This window comes from Notothenia rossii (assembly GCF_949606895.1).
Source record: "Notothenia rossii genome assembly, chromosome: 7".
In the NCBI taxonomy this organism is placed as follows: Eukaryota; Metazoa; Chordata; class Actinopteri; order Perciformes; family Nototheniidae; genus Notothenia; species Notothenia rossii.
Window position 1 is genome coordinate 45683525 of NC_136905.1, and position 15292 is coordinate 45698816.

The following is a 15292-nucleotide window of genomic DNA, read 5'->3' on the forward strand; positions in this document are numbered from 1 at the left end:
TTTTTTATTTTTGTACTGACCTATAGTACACATTGGAAGGATTTCTTAACTTATTTACAACTAATATTACATAGATGGAAATATTAGTTTACATAGATGACCAAACCATTTGAGACCCACTGAGATATCTTAGACTAAAGTTTACAATCTAATCAATCTTACAATCTACTCCTTTACCTCCCTGAGCTGACATGATATCTCTCAGTCCCACAGGAGAGGACTCTCCCTCCTTATTGTTGAAACAGCTTCTAATATCCGTTAGCTCCGAGCTAGCACCAAATGCTAACAACAACCCCCGTAACTCTCTATGTCTCTCTCTATGTCTCTCTCTCTTTCTATCTCTCTCTCACAAGATGCGCTCGTGGCACACACACACACAGACGCTCCTCCGTGACGATGACCGCTTGCGTAAAAAATAAATAATAAACACATTTAAAAAGCGGAGGGGACACAAATGGGATTTTGAAAAGTAGTCGGGACATGTCCCCCCTGTCCCCAGTGGAAATTACGCCCATGATATCACTACCCTCTCAAATGGAAATATGTGTTTACATAAATGGTGACCACACCGTTTGAGACCCACTGAGAACTTAGACTAAGTTAACTATCTAAACACTCAGAGAATCCTTTACCTCACCTGAGCTGAGGTTATCCCGAGCTTGAATGACACACAGAGACCAATCAAGGGCTTTGATTTATGATCTGTATGACAGTGGCCATGTCGGCAGGCAACATCATGTGGACAGCCAGTAGCCCTGTGTGAGGCAGGCCACTTAACAGGGCAGAAGGAGGCGAGATCAGAGCAAGGGAGCGAGGGATCATTGTCCACAAGTTAATCGATCGCAGATGGCGTCGGCACCTCCGTTGTTTCCCCGACTCAGACTGAAAGGAATCTGGGTGTGATCCTAGATAACAAACTGTCCTTCACTGCAAACATCGCTGCTACAACCCGCTGCTGCAGATACACGCTTTACAACATCAGGAGGATACGTCCCCAGCTGACCCAGAAAACAGCGCAGGTTCTGGTCCAGGCTCTCGTCATCTCACGCCTAGACTACTGCAACTCCCTCTTGGCTGGTCTACCTGCATGTGCCATCCGACCTCTGCAGCTCATCCAGAATGCAGCGGCTCGTCTGGTCTTCAACCTTCCAAAATTCTCCCACACCACGCCGCTCCTCCGCTCCCTTCACTGGCTTCCGGTAACTGCTAGAATCCACTTCAAGACACTGGTACTTGCGTACCATGCTGCGAATGGATCTGGCCCTTCCTACATCCAGGACATGGTTAAACCGTACACCCCAGCATGTGCACTCCGCTTTGCATCAGCCAAACAGCTCGCTGCACCCGCACTGCGAGGGGGACCCAAGTTCCCGTCAGCAAAAACACGTGGATTTGCTATCCTGGCTCCAAAATGGTGGAATGAGCTCCCCATTGAAATCAGGACAGCAGAAAGCTTACACATCTTCCGGCGACGACTGAAAACTCATCTCTTTAGACTCCACTTTGAGCGATTGAATTACTAACAAAGCACTACTAATAAAGGGCTGGCTTTTCTAAAGCCAGTTGAGTAGCACTTGAAATGTTTGGCTCTATGAAACCTGATGTGGGCCATCTACGCTAATTTACAGATGGCCCTGAGCCCAATAGAGATTGCCCTGAAAAATGCGTGCGGACGAAATGCCACGAAGGGTTTGGGGGACCTCCCCCTAGAACATTTAGATTTTTGCAGGTCTTAGATGCTGTCTGGTGCATTCTCTAGACTGAATTATGAGATGAACCAGCACAATATTATATTGTACAATTTCAATTTTATTCTTCATTTCACTTGTTTGTTTGTTCTTGTTTGTGTTTGCTCGCTTGCATACCCTGCATAGCTATAAGAAATACTTAAGTTGTTGGTCAAGACACTTTCCATCTGATGAAGGCAAATGCCTTCATCAGATGTAAAAAAGTAGAAAACATTACATTCAGTTGTTACTGCCAAAACAAACATTATTTACACTATTATGGCCCCTGTTAAAAAAAATTGTAATGTTATCTACTGTAAGTTGGTCGAACGAATGCCTCCTCATCCGGAAGCTGACCGAGCAGACCCGAGCAGCAGTCGAGAGGAGCCGAGCGCATCCGCGAAGCATACAAAATGGCGACGTCAGAGTTCCCGTTGGCCGGCAAATCTAAATCTCTTCGGTCAAAAATAATTTCCCTTTAGCACAATAACGCTTCAGTTGCGCCACTTATGTGACAGACAAGAAGAGTATGTGACAGACAAGAATAGTCAATTCTAATGTCTAACACTTAATGTGGAGAAAGAGATGTCCTGTCTGGGTTGATTGTGCGTTGATCTGTTGGTAATGCCTTGGGGTTCCGGTGGGCATGTAAACAAATGCATAATGCTGCGCTATACTTTGTGGCCTCACCCAGTTGCATAGGGACACTTATTGTTTAGGTGTCTTTTAATAAGCAGGTAGTCCTTTCATTAGCTAGAACTAGATAGATCTGATCAATATGGACATAAACGCGAGTGAAGTCTAATCTGACGGGAGAGAGATCGATCAGCTGCTGCTGACGAGTCGACACGCAGCACTGCATGATCACATGCAGTGGTGAGCGGACAAAACACACTTCAGGTTAGAATATCACACGTAGCTATTTTAATTACCTCTCAAACTACCTAAACTAGTTATAGATATGTTTAGTTTTACTTTCGGGTCACTCATTACTGGATCCGCGAGCTGCTGGAATAATAGATTGCCCGACGGGCAACCAGCAGGTGAGGCTTCATTGCCCGAGCTAAATACTAGATGGCCCCGTGCCATCGGGCAGCCCTTAATGTCGAGCCCTGAAGACGCAGCACTGCTGCGCATAGCGCATCTCCAAATAAAGGCAGTGGCAGGCACTTTAGAAAATAACAAAAAATAGACCAACATCATGTTGATGTTGGTTTATTTGTCGTTTATTTTGTTTGGACTGTTAAACATGTTCCAGTAAAGAAAACAACGGAATTCCTTTTGTCTGAGTTATTGATCATGGTCTGTTTCTGTAAATAAAATCCAAACACAGAAAAAAGTTTTACATATGTATTTTTGATCCTCACATATTTGTTTTTCGTTTAAATCCCCTGAACCTGCAAACACAACCATCTTTCTGTGCATGGATCGCTGTGCATTCGTGTGGGTTTTTTGAGACTCGCCTGACGCTCACCCGATTCGTACTTGTAATTTCTCTCATTTATAGCCAATTAGATGTCTCCTCCAGTCTAAGCCAATCACATGAGCGCGCCCCCACGACGGTATGATTTCTTGCGTTCATGACACTTCATATTCTCATTTTTTGCAGTCCGGTCAGCTCGCTAAACAGAGGGCGGAGCATCAGGTGATCATGCAGAGCTGCGTGTCTCCGTCAGACTCAGCAGCTGATCTGATCTCTCTCTCTCTCGCGTCCGGTTACACTTCACTCGCGTTTATGTCCATATCGATCAGATTCAGCTCTCCTGATCGGCCTTTATAGAGAGCACCGATCAAACTATTAAGAGTGAATATCGGCCGATAATGACCGGCGGGGCTCCCCCCGTTGCCCCCCGTTGCCCGTTTCACTGGCTTCGTAGTGCACTGATCGATTAGGCTAAGCTAACCTGTAGCTGCTCCCTCCACACTCACAACAACTTTATACAGACAAAAATAAAGCAGCTGTATTCGCCATACAGGAAACACACATTTAAAACGGTTTTTGCCCGCCGTTTTTGTGTACACACAAGCATTCATCAATGGTTCGGAAAGTGGCGCTGTACCTTAAAGGCCCAGTGAAGTGCATTTTTTTGCACCAAAATGAAATGGCAGTTTCATTCCTTACATATCATTGTGCCTGTTCATGGCTAAAATAATTTTTCATAATTAATGAATTAATGAATTATTAATTTTGCCGTCTGAGCCTAACGGAAGTTGCAGACGATAGTGGCTGTGACGTCACAAGATGTACCCAGTTGCGATTGTAAACATGGCGGAGACTCTGGAAAGTGATACTAGTGTGAGAGAAATGATTGATTTGGACAGCTTTTCGGACAGGATAGATGAGGAAAGTGATCAATCTGGTGCACTTTGAGGGCAACATTAAGAGATTTATGGATACAGCTCTCAACACTCATATGAAACATATATTTCAATAATCAAAAAACATTGGAATGATTTCTTAACCTATTTTATACAACTAATATTACATAGATGGAAATATTTGTTTACATAGATGACCAAACCCACTGAGATAACTTAGGCTACAGTTTACCTCCCTGAGCTGACGTTATCTCTCTCAGTCCCACAGGAGAGCACTCTCCCTCTCCTTATTGTTGAAACAGCTAATCTCCATTAGCTCCGAGCTAGCACCAGATGCTAACAACAACCCTGTAACTCTCTCAGTCTCTCTTTCTCTCTCTCTCGAATCGACCAGTGGCCTTTATTTATCATGATCAATCAAATAATCTACGAAACAATGACACCAGCCAGGCTCACCTTCATCTTTTGGGAACAGAAACATCGCCACTTCGGCAGACTTGACATTACTACAGCCAGCGGCAATGCATCGTTTCCCCTGTGTTTTTCATCCCTCTTTCTTCACTGTCGCCTCCATTGTCAGGTTTTCTCGATTGGCAATCACTTCCAGTCGACTCCGACACACTTTCCAGGAAAATACTAGCTCAAAAACGTTGAGAAATTTGACTTTGAAAAAGAGAAAAAACGAACGGTGGTGAATGTAAACAGTGCAGCGGCGTCCATCTCGTGACGTCACGCAGTAGATCGCAAGCCACGCCCACGAAGGCGAAGGTCGACTGCAGATTTCCCCGGAGAATTCAAAACTCGTCAAATTTGTTGCTATTCCAACATTTTTTGATATGGGTTCCAATGGACAATTTTGGTCATTACTATACGTATTAGCATAACAGATCATGCACAGGTGCACACTTCACTGGGCCTTTAATAATATAAAGGCTTGTATTTGCTTGCATTTCCTTTTCGGAAAGTGGCAATGTACTGAGAGTGGAGTTGTCCTGAGATTTGCGCCTACAGACAGGCTCCGTGGATCTGTCAACTCCGGACTGCGCAAAATGCGTACATGAAGCACTACGTCATGAACGCAAGAAATCTACCCCTCGTGGGGGCGCGCTCATGTGATTGGCTGAGAGTACGAATCGGCTGACCGTCAGGGGAGTCTCAAAAAACCCACACAGGAATGCACAGCGATCCATGCGCAGAAAGCGGTTTGTGTTTGCAGGTGCAGAGGTTTTAAACGGAAAATAAATATGTGTGGATCAAAAATACACATCAAAAACTTTTTTCTGTATTTGGATTTTATTTACATGTCTATGAAACGGAACATATTTGTGTGTGCATTGAAAATCACAAGTGTGGATCCGGAAATACAAGTGTGAATCCTTTTGCCGATCATGAAATACAAGTGTGAATCCTTCTGTGCGCATGTGTGTATTATGAGACTGTTCTGAGCCCATAAAAACTTACCGAACCGAACCATGACCTAAAAACCGAGGTACGTACCGAACCAAAATGTTTGTGAACCGTTACACCCCTAGTCTTTAGTAGTTTGAAAACACTTTTTGTGATTTCAAATGTTTTGTAGTATTGTCTAAACAACATTACTAATATATATTTGCTGATTTTTTTCATTTGTCACATAGTTCATTTAAATGAAATGTATTTGGGGTGCACCTCGTTATATCAGGATGGAGCTTGTGCATCACTACTTGCACTCTGGAATGGAAACCATCTGATTGATTCTTTGGATTCCCGCTGGCTATTTTTTGGCTATCAAACGGATCAGAATTTTCTTTAAAATAAAAAACATCTATATTGAATCTGACTTTTCTACATCCAACTGACAGGTTTATCATTACTTTGAGAAAAAAGATAATTAATTTAACCCTTTTAGAAGGGAAGATATGGTAATTTCTTCTGGGAATGTCATTTTTGAGCCTGAAACCTGAAAAACAGGCTCGGGGTTTAACAGGTTAAATGCTAAATTTCAAATGTTTACAATCCATCGCTAAATTCATGGCAAACCAATTTTAACATCATGCAATAACACTAAGACGACATTAGTTGCGTTGAACTGATCTTTTTAATAAGTTGTACTTACAATTTAGTAAGAAACATGTGCTTGTGCTTCACTGAGGATCTTTGTCATTCTGACAGGGAGGCAACTGCAGTTATTACACTTCGCGTTTTGAAATATGTGTAGGCTGTTAATATAAAACCCACACTGCTCAAACTTCGTTACTTTTCCAAAAATGTGTTTATTTTAGGGCTGTCAGTCGATTTAAAATATTTAATCGCATGATTGTCCATAGTTAATCATGATTAATCGCAAATTAATCGCACATTTTTTATCTGTTCTAAATGTTCCTTAGAGGATTATTTTTCAAGTTTTTAATACTCTTGTCAACAAATGAGTGGACAAATATGCTTTATGCAAATGTTTATTATCATTTGAACAATGACAAATATTCTCATGAAAATTAAACACAACAACCTCTGAACATTACAAATATTCGCCTCAATTCAATGTGGAACCTCTCATTCCTGTGTGTGTGTGTGTGTGTGTGTGTGTGTGTGTGTGTGTGTGTGTGTGTGTGTGTGTGTGTGTGTGTGTGTGTGTGTGTGTGTGTGTGTGTGTGTGTGTGTGTGTGTGTGTGTGTGTGTGTGTGTGTGTGTGTGTGTGTGTGTGTGTGTGTGTGTGTGTGTGTGTGTGTGTGTGTGTGTGTGTGTGTGTGTGTGTGTGTGTGTGTGTGTGTGTGTGTGTGTGATCGTTGGAGCTATGTTCAACTCAAGGCATATGCTCGAACGGGATAAAGTGAAGTGCTCGGCGCAGTTGTCGGCGGAATGTCACTCCTCTGTTTTCATTTAAACAGCTCCTTATATCCGTTAGCGCAGCTAGCTAGAACCAGATGCTAACAACAACAACAATACACGTAAGGTCTCTCTCTTGCGCGACACATACACACACCTAGGCCTGTCGCGATAATCGATAAATTGACTTATCGTACGATAAATAAAAATGGACTCGATAACTTTTCTGAGCTCGATAAATTGCCGTTTACATAAAGATGTGACCAGCATTTTAGCCTGGAGCGCTGTGGCTGCCAGGCGCGCTGTGAGCGGCGGGGCTGACACACAGCCAGGTCAGGACACTCTGTGTGCACGTGCAGCAGCGTAGCAGCCAAATTAATAATATAGCGACAAGCGGGAGACAACGTGTGACTTACTCGCGGGGAATTTAAAGTGAAATGGAATTGGTTACAAAACCTAACTACACATCTCGATTCTCCGGTGTGGCAGTATTTTGGATTCAAACCAAATCAACGAGGCGAACCTACGGAGTTGAATGAGCCGGGTGGTGTGTCGCATTTGTTTAAAAAAGGTAGCGACAAAAGCAGGCAATACCACGCATTTTAAACCACCTAAAACACAACCACCCCATTCCATTTTCCCAGCTGGGAGCAAACACGGCAGCTGGAGATGGAGAGCCCCCGCCCGACAATGCAAACATGTTGGTGTTCCTTGCTCGAAAACTTAGAAAAACAGATTTGGATATGGCCTGTTGAGGCATCTGGGTGGTCTGTACACTTGACTGTTGTTTTAAGGAGTTTTTTTTTGCTTGTGAGATAATGTGTGCTCATATTTATTTATTTATTTATTTATTTATTTATATATATATATATATATATATATATATATATATATATATATATATATATATATATATATATATATATATATATATATATATATATATATATATAGAGAGAGAGAGAGAGAGCTCTGTTTTCCAGCCTGACTCTATTTAATTTATTGTTTTGGTTGTGTGTGATTTAATTAATTTATTATAATTTAATTAATTTGTTTTATTTAGTATATATAATTTATATATTTTAATATTATTTCACATTTCATTTGCAATGTTCAATAAAAAGTTATGTTTGAAAGGATGTACTTGAATTATTATTATATATTATCATTATGTCTAAAATGGTCTTAAAACGGCGCCGACAATATTATCGTTTATCGCAATAATTTCCATAAAAATGTATCGGACGGACAACTTCTCACTTCAAAAAAGAAGAAGAAATCTAGATCGCAAAATAATTAAACAAGCGAGTGCCTGTTTTTCCTGGCCAAGGACAGGTTCATTGAACACAACACGTGGTTATGTCTCGTCTGAAAGGAGTGATGGAGAGCATCGGAACGCCGCTCCAGCTCTTCAAATATTGCAGTAGCCTACCCATAAGGAGCCGTACCGATGCCGCAGAGTTTGCGTGGCTGTGTCTTTAGTTGTAAGCACAGTGGCGATCTGTTGTTATTAGCATCTGGTTAGCTAGCTATGCTAACGAATTTAAAGAGCTTTTCTACAACCAGGTGGAAGAGATCTCTCTCCTGAGAGGCTCAAATAACCTCAGCTCTGTGAGGTTAAGGCACACCTTGATATGATCATTATAGTTATTAATGAGACATTAGACAAAATTATTAACAGGTATAAAATACTATACAGTAACAAAAAAGTTGTTAAAAATAACAAGAATAGAGTTTGAAAGGGGAGTGATTTGTAAAATATGCAAAAAGGAAAAATCTGCTTACAGTTCATTTTCATATGGGTGTTGAGAGATGTACCTGTAGATCTCCTCATGTTGCTCTCAAAGTGCACCAGATTGATGCTTTTAACTTAAATATTTAAAAAAAAATCTTCCCGGGGGAGCATGCCCCCGGACCCCCCTAGAGGAGGTTAGGTCCCCCCCACTTAAATCATGTGCACATGGATAGGATACTAAATACATTTGCACACATCTTGTGTCCATATCTTTCTGTTTGGGTGGTCATGCCAAAACCATGCACGTGAATGCATGCATGCGTCAAACATGAGCCATGGTAAAATATCTGGATTAAGAGGTTGCTTTTTCTTTGCACAGCATGAAAGAAAGGCCAAATGAATGGGCTGTGATTTTAGTTTTTTTAAGCAGAGGTTGAGTTCAATAATTTGTACGGCCCTCGGAGGATGTTGTACAAATTTAAAGGAAAAAGGTTCCCCACCCCTGCTGTAAATAATAATAAAAACCCTTGATTTATACCTTAACATCTCTGTCTTCTATTGATCTGAGTAAATGATAAAGAACAGCCAGTTAATTGAAGGATTATAGCACAGGCCTTTGTCAGATGGTATATTACGCTGTTTTTTTTCTGCTTCGAATAGTTCTCTCTTTTTTCACCATACCTGTGTTTGCATCACTGAAAATATATGAGCATGTTATGAGCATGGGATTTTGACCCCTCAAATAAACATAATGCTGCACTATACTTTGCAGCCACAAGCCGTTGCCAAGCAAAACTTATTGTTTAGGTCCTTTTTGATAAGGCAGTCATATCATTAACTAGAACTAGCTAGATCTGATAGATTTGGACATAAACGCGAGTGAAGTATAACCGGACGCGAGAGAGAGAGATCAGATCAGCTGCTGCTGACGGAGAACAGCTCCGCCGCTGTGACGGACCGTTGAGCCGAGCAAAATACACTAAGAGTTAGACCTAACACACTTAGCTAGTTTATCTACTCTGGAACAAGCTAAACTGGTTATGAATATATTTATTCTTTACTGTCGGGTCACTTATTACAGGTTCAGCGAGCTGCACGAGACTGACGGGCTGTCAGGAGAGGGAGCGGAAAAGAGAGCACCCCGTTTATTTTCCCATTTTATTATCCAGAATTACTGTAAACCTTTGAATAAAGTAGTTAATCTAGCCTACTATTAGTAGTTTGTTTAAATGCAGTAGCCTACTTATGTGTTTTTTCTTTTCATTCAAATAAAATAAATCTCACGTAACCCCTGCAGTACTCCAACGTACCCCTAGGGGTCCGCGTACCCCCATTTGAGAACCACTGAGCTAAACCAACAAAGAGGACTTTTCTTTTACCGAGTGTTTCGACTCTTTAATTGTTCTCTATCTTAAATGCTTCAATTGTTCTTTCTCTACACATTTATTAATCTTGTAAATAGGTACTGGTCCATATAAAAGAAAATGTGTAATCATAACTTATTTTACTTGCTTTTCTTTCTCCAGTAAGCAGTCATGGGAGATTCAAGCCGAACGGAACTTGTGCATAAGGCCAAACTGGCTGAGCAGGCTGAGCGTTATGACGACATGGCTGAGGCTATGAAGTCTGTGACGGAGAAAGGCGAAGAACTTTCGAACGAAGAGCGAAACCTGCTGTCAGTGGCATACAAGAATGTTGTGGGTGCCCGACGCTCCTCATGGCGAGTGGTTTCCAGCATTGAGCAGAAGGCTGATGGAACCGACAAAAAGAAGACCATGTCCAAAGACTACAAGGATACGATTGAGAAGGAGCTGAATAAAATCTGCGAAGAAGTGCTGGTGAGTTTTTGAACGTTTACTTCAACAACATTGCTTGCTTAAGAATTCTGTTAACGCTTGTGTCATTTAGAAATAGTTGTCAACATCACTTTTACGCAAAACGTACGTAAAGCCGTGCAAGTCATGTAAGTGGCTAATTTTTCCCATTAGGATTTACACTAGTTGTCTATGGCCCTATATACAGACTACATGTTAAATGTATACATTTTGATTTAGTATTCATGCATGCAAATTCGTCGCTTTTCGTTGCCTCCCGCTTTTTTAATGCTGATTTGGGTGACTTGTGTAATTTGTGGAGAACTGAAGAGTTTTTGTCTTGGGGGGTACCAATAAGTAGCCGTACAAACGCCGCAGTTTATGCGTGGCTGTGTCTTTAGTTGTAAGCCCAGTGGCGATCTGTTGTTATTAGCATCTGGTTAGCTAGCTATGGTAACGAATTTATGAGCTTTTTCTACAACCAGGTGGAAGAGAGCTCTCTCCTGACAGACTGAGAGGCTCAAATAACCTCAGCTCAGTGAGGTTAAGGCACACCTTGATATGACCATTATAGTTCAGGGCTCAATGCTAACTTTTAAAAGTGGTTGCCAGGCTGGCAACCAGGCATCAGCTTTTGGTTGCCAAAACTGAAAATACGGTTGCCATTTTTAGTCACATTATATTTTAAATAATTAAGATACTATACAGTTATACATCAACTTAATAGTGAACATGTGACGCAAAAGAATGTTCAAATGCTTTACAATAAGTAATTAACACAATTATTTGAAACTTAAGTGATTGGAAACTTGTCCACCCTTAACTGCTGGTGAACAAAATACCAGTAGTGCAGCTGTGGTCATGTTCTTCAAAGATCCCTCAAAAAGGAATTGAGCAAGTCACTTGTTTCTTGGTCATCCGTTGTCTCCCTTTCAAATGTGGGTTTTCTTGACCTTTGTGCTGACCCCCACAGTGTGCGAAAAAGTACACGTCCCACCGTCCGGGACGTGTTATTTACAATATCGGACAAGTAGATCTTTCAATTGACTTGTCCGGCGGACAAGTGACGTTTTTCGCCCGGATTTATTGTTATATTATTGATAGATTCAGTTTACAAAAGGCAGAACTCATTCGCAAATTGGACGTGTCCGCCATTGTTCGTTTAGAAATGTTAGTTTCGGTTCTGTTTGTCGATTCCTAATGAAATGCATCTCGCCGCTTTCTGTACAGGGGCGGGGCGGGAAGTGTAGCACAGTGGCAGGGTTGGGAAGCAAAACTCGGTTCCGAGTAGGAACAAATAACAATTGTCCGTTCCCGGGATTGATAAGAGTTGTGAGGACAGGAGGCGAAGCCGAGCCCCGCGGACCGCAGCTCCCTCTCTCTGCTCCGGATCAGCTGATCGCTGCATGGTGCAGCTCAGCGTCTCTCTCTCTCTCTCTCTCTCTCTCTCTCTCTTTCTACACACAGCGGATTCACTGCCCGTTTAACAGCCTCATCTTTGTCAAACTTTCTTATGGTCTTTCTCTAACACGTAATGAAGGTTATTAGGACTTTTAGCTCCTTTGTTGTTAATATTGACCGCCATTTCCTTTATGAAGTGAAGCAGCCTCCCTGTGTCCTCGCGCTGTAATCATATCCCCGGACCCCCATACTCGGAGGAGCACAGGGATGTCAGTATTGTTTATAAGGCAGGGTATAGAAATTATTGAAATTAAAATACTATCTATTTACTTTTACAAACAGTGAACAGCTGGGCAGCTGCAGCATGTGTATTGCAGGACATGTGTAAGCGTCTTTGAGTTTTAGAAAAGCGCTAGGCCTATAGGCTATAAATATAATGTATTATTATTATTATTATTATTAGGCCTATGTGTTGGACATGTGTGGTTGGACTCTGTCTCACAGGCAGGTTGCAGCATGTGTGTTGCAGGACATGTGTTGGACACACAGATTGTGTGGTTGGACTCTGTCTCACAGGCAGGTTGCAGTGTAACATCAGAGGAGACTGGGCCAATTGTACATTCTTAAACTGCACCACTTAGAACTAACAAAACAATGCAGAGATTATGTTTATATAATTGTATTCAATAACCGTAATAAATTAAACAGTATGAACTGATTTGTAAATAGGAATACAGATTTGACTTAATGTTTTCATAAATATATTTTTCTCCCAGTTTGTCATGGGACTTATTTTTACCCTCTCAAAGAACCGGAATCGAGAACCGAAAATAACTGGAATCGAAAAGCAGAACCGGAATCGTTAAAATCTAAACGATACCCAGCCCTATGTGTGATGCAGTAAAATCTTACCGCTCACTCACGTGAGCGGTGTCGTAAAAACCGTGGGAAAATGTGAAATACGATGGCGAAGAAGAAGATTCCAGTGGCCCCAATTTGTGTCCATTCTGGACAAGTGAAAATGTATTCGGACAAGTAAATTGCCAAACTCACTTGTCCATGGACAAGTACTCTCTAAAAACTTTTTCTCACACTGCCCCACCATAGATTCATTGGCCCTTCAGCATCGAAGTCTTGAATTGGCCAGACTAATACATTTCTAATGTTAAATAAATGAAATTCATTCACAGTTAAGAATTAGATATTAATTATTAATGCTGTAAATTACCTTTAATATGTCTAACTATATTTAAAATGTGTTACCTTTTTATAGAAGTGATCATATTTGTATGCCAAAATTTTCCTATGGTAAAGTTTCGTTTAGCACTTTTATTTAGGTAGTAATAAGATCGGGACTCTTATTTTGAAGGAACTTTTACCGGAAGTGAATGGACAACGAAGCAGTATGTACATGCAGTGAGGCAAAAAAGTATTTAGTCAGCCACCAATTGTGCAACTTCTCCCACTTAAAAAGATGAGAGGCCTGTAATTTATACATTTCATCCATTTTCATCAGACAAAATGAGAAAAAAAAATCCAGAAAATCACGTTGTCTGATTTTTAAAGACTTTATTTGCAAATTATGGTGGAAAATAAGTTTTTGGTCAATAACAAAAGTTAATCTCAATACTTTGTTATATACCCTTTGTTGGCAATGACAGAGTTCAAATGTTTTCTGTAAGTCTTCACAAGGTTTTCACACACTGTTGCTGGTATTTTGGCGCATTCCTCCATGCAGAGCAGTGATGTTTTGGGGCTGTTGCTGGCCAACACGGACTTTCAACTCCCTCCAAAGCTTTTCTATGGGGTTGAGATCTGGAGACTGGCTAGGCCACTCCAGGACCTTGAAATGCTTCTTACGAAGCCACTCCTTCGTTGCCCGGGCGGTGTGTTTGGGATCATTGTCATGCTGAAAGACCCAGCCACGTTTCATCTTCAATGCCCTCGCTGATGGAAGGAGGTTGTCACTCAAAATCTCACGATACACGGCCCCATTCATTCTTTCCTTTACACGGATCAGTCGTCCTGGTCCCTTTGCAGAAAAACAGCCCCAAAGCATGATGTTTCGACCCCATGGTTCACAGTAGGTATGGTGTTCTTTGGATGCAACTCAGCATTCTTTCTCCTCCAAACACGTCTAGTTGAGTTTTTACCAAAAAGTTATATTTTGGTTTCATCTGACCATATGACATTCTCCCAATCCTCTTCTGGATCATCTAAATGCTCTCTATCAAACTTCAGATGGGCCTGGACATGTACTGGCTTAAGCAGGGGGATACGTCTGGCACTGCAGGATTTGAGTCCCTGGCGGCGTAGTGTGTTATTGATGGTAGCCTTTGTTACTTTGGTCCCAGCTCTCTGCAGGTCATTGACTAGGTCCCCCCGTGTGGTTCTGGGATTTTTGCTCACCGTTCTTGTGATCATTTTGACTCCACGGGGTGAGATCTTGCTTGGAGCCCCAGATCGAGGGAGATTATCAGTGGTCTTGTATGTCTTCCATTTTCCAAGAATTGCTCCCACTGTTGATTTCTTAACACCAAGCTGCTTACCTATTGCAGATTCAGTCTTCCCATCCTGGTGCAGGTCTACAATTTTGTTTCTGGTGTCCTTTGACAGCTATTTGGTCTTGGCCATAGTGGAGTTTGGAGTGTGACTGTTTGAGGTTGTGGACAGGTGTCTTTTATTCTGATAACGAGTTCAAACAGGTGCCATTAATACAGTTAACGAGTGGAGGACAGAGGAGGCTCTTAAAGAAGAAGTTACAGGTCTGTGAGAGCCAGAAATCTTGTTTGTTTGTAGGTGACCAAATACTTATTTTCCACCATCATTTGCAAATAAATTCTTAAAAAATCAGACAATGTGATTTTCTGGATTCTTTTTTCTCATTTTGTCTCTCATAGTTGAGGTATACCTAGGATGAAAATTACAGGTCTCTCTCATCTTTTTAAGTGGGAGAACTTGCACAATTGGTGGCTGACTAAATACTTTTTTGCCCCACTGTATATATTTCGCCTCCCAAGACTTTACACATTTCCTCTTTGCTTTCGTTCGGGTTCATCTTGCGCTTTATCAGTTGAATCATTTTGAACATTCGTTTGAGATGTTGACGGGTTGGCCAAACTTTTTACCCCACAGTCAAACAACTTAATTTTCTTCCTTCGCATTTTTTGGTAAAACAAACACACGGCGCACCGCACGCGAATAAACGTGCATCGCTTTCTGGCTCCGTAATCACACCAATGCACGTGCAACTTAATGGGGACCTATAATGCAAAATGCACTTTTATAGGTCTTTTATACATGAATATGTGTCAGAAAACACAACCCTCTCTATTTTCCTCCATACCCAAATCTCTAAAAAAGGGGCTGCAACGGATGTTATACAGACTGATCCAGATTTTAACACTTTTATGTCGTCACAGAAGTGGCGCTATACGGCTTTTGGGCCAACTCCACCAATCAGGAGGAGACAGCCATGGAAATTGCCGTTC

At 41.5% G+C, this 15292-nt stretch overlaps 1 protein-coding gene across 1 annotated transcript in view; it reads left to right on the forward strand.

Moving 5' to 3' along the window:
- The window catches only part of LOC307046563 (14-3-3 protein beta/alpha-A-like), a 40536-nt gene that overhangs the window by 9636 nt on the left and 15608 nt on the right, over positions 1-15292 (forward strand). Inside the window, exon 2 of the mRNA XM_079692975.1 lies at positions 10113-10424. Within this exon, the coding sequence (XP_079549101.1) occupies positions 10122-10424 (303 nt within the window). The 5' untranslated portion in view covers positions 10113-10121. The remainder of the gene's footprint in view (positions 1-10112; positions 10425-15292) is intronic.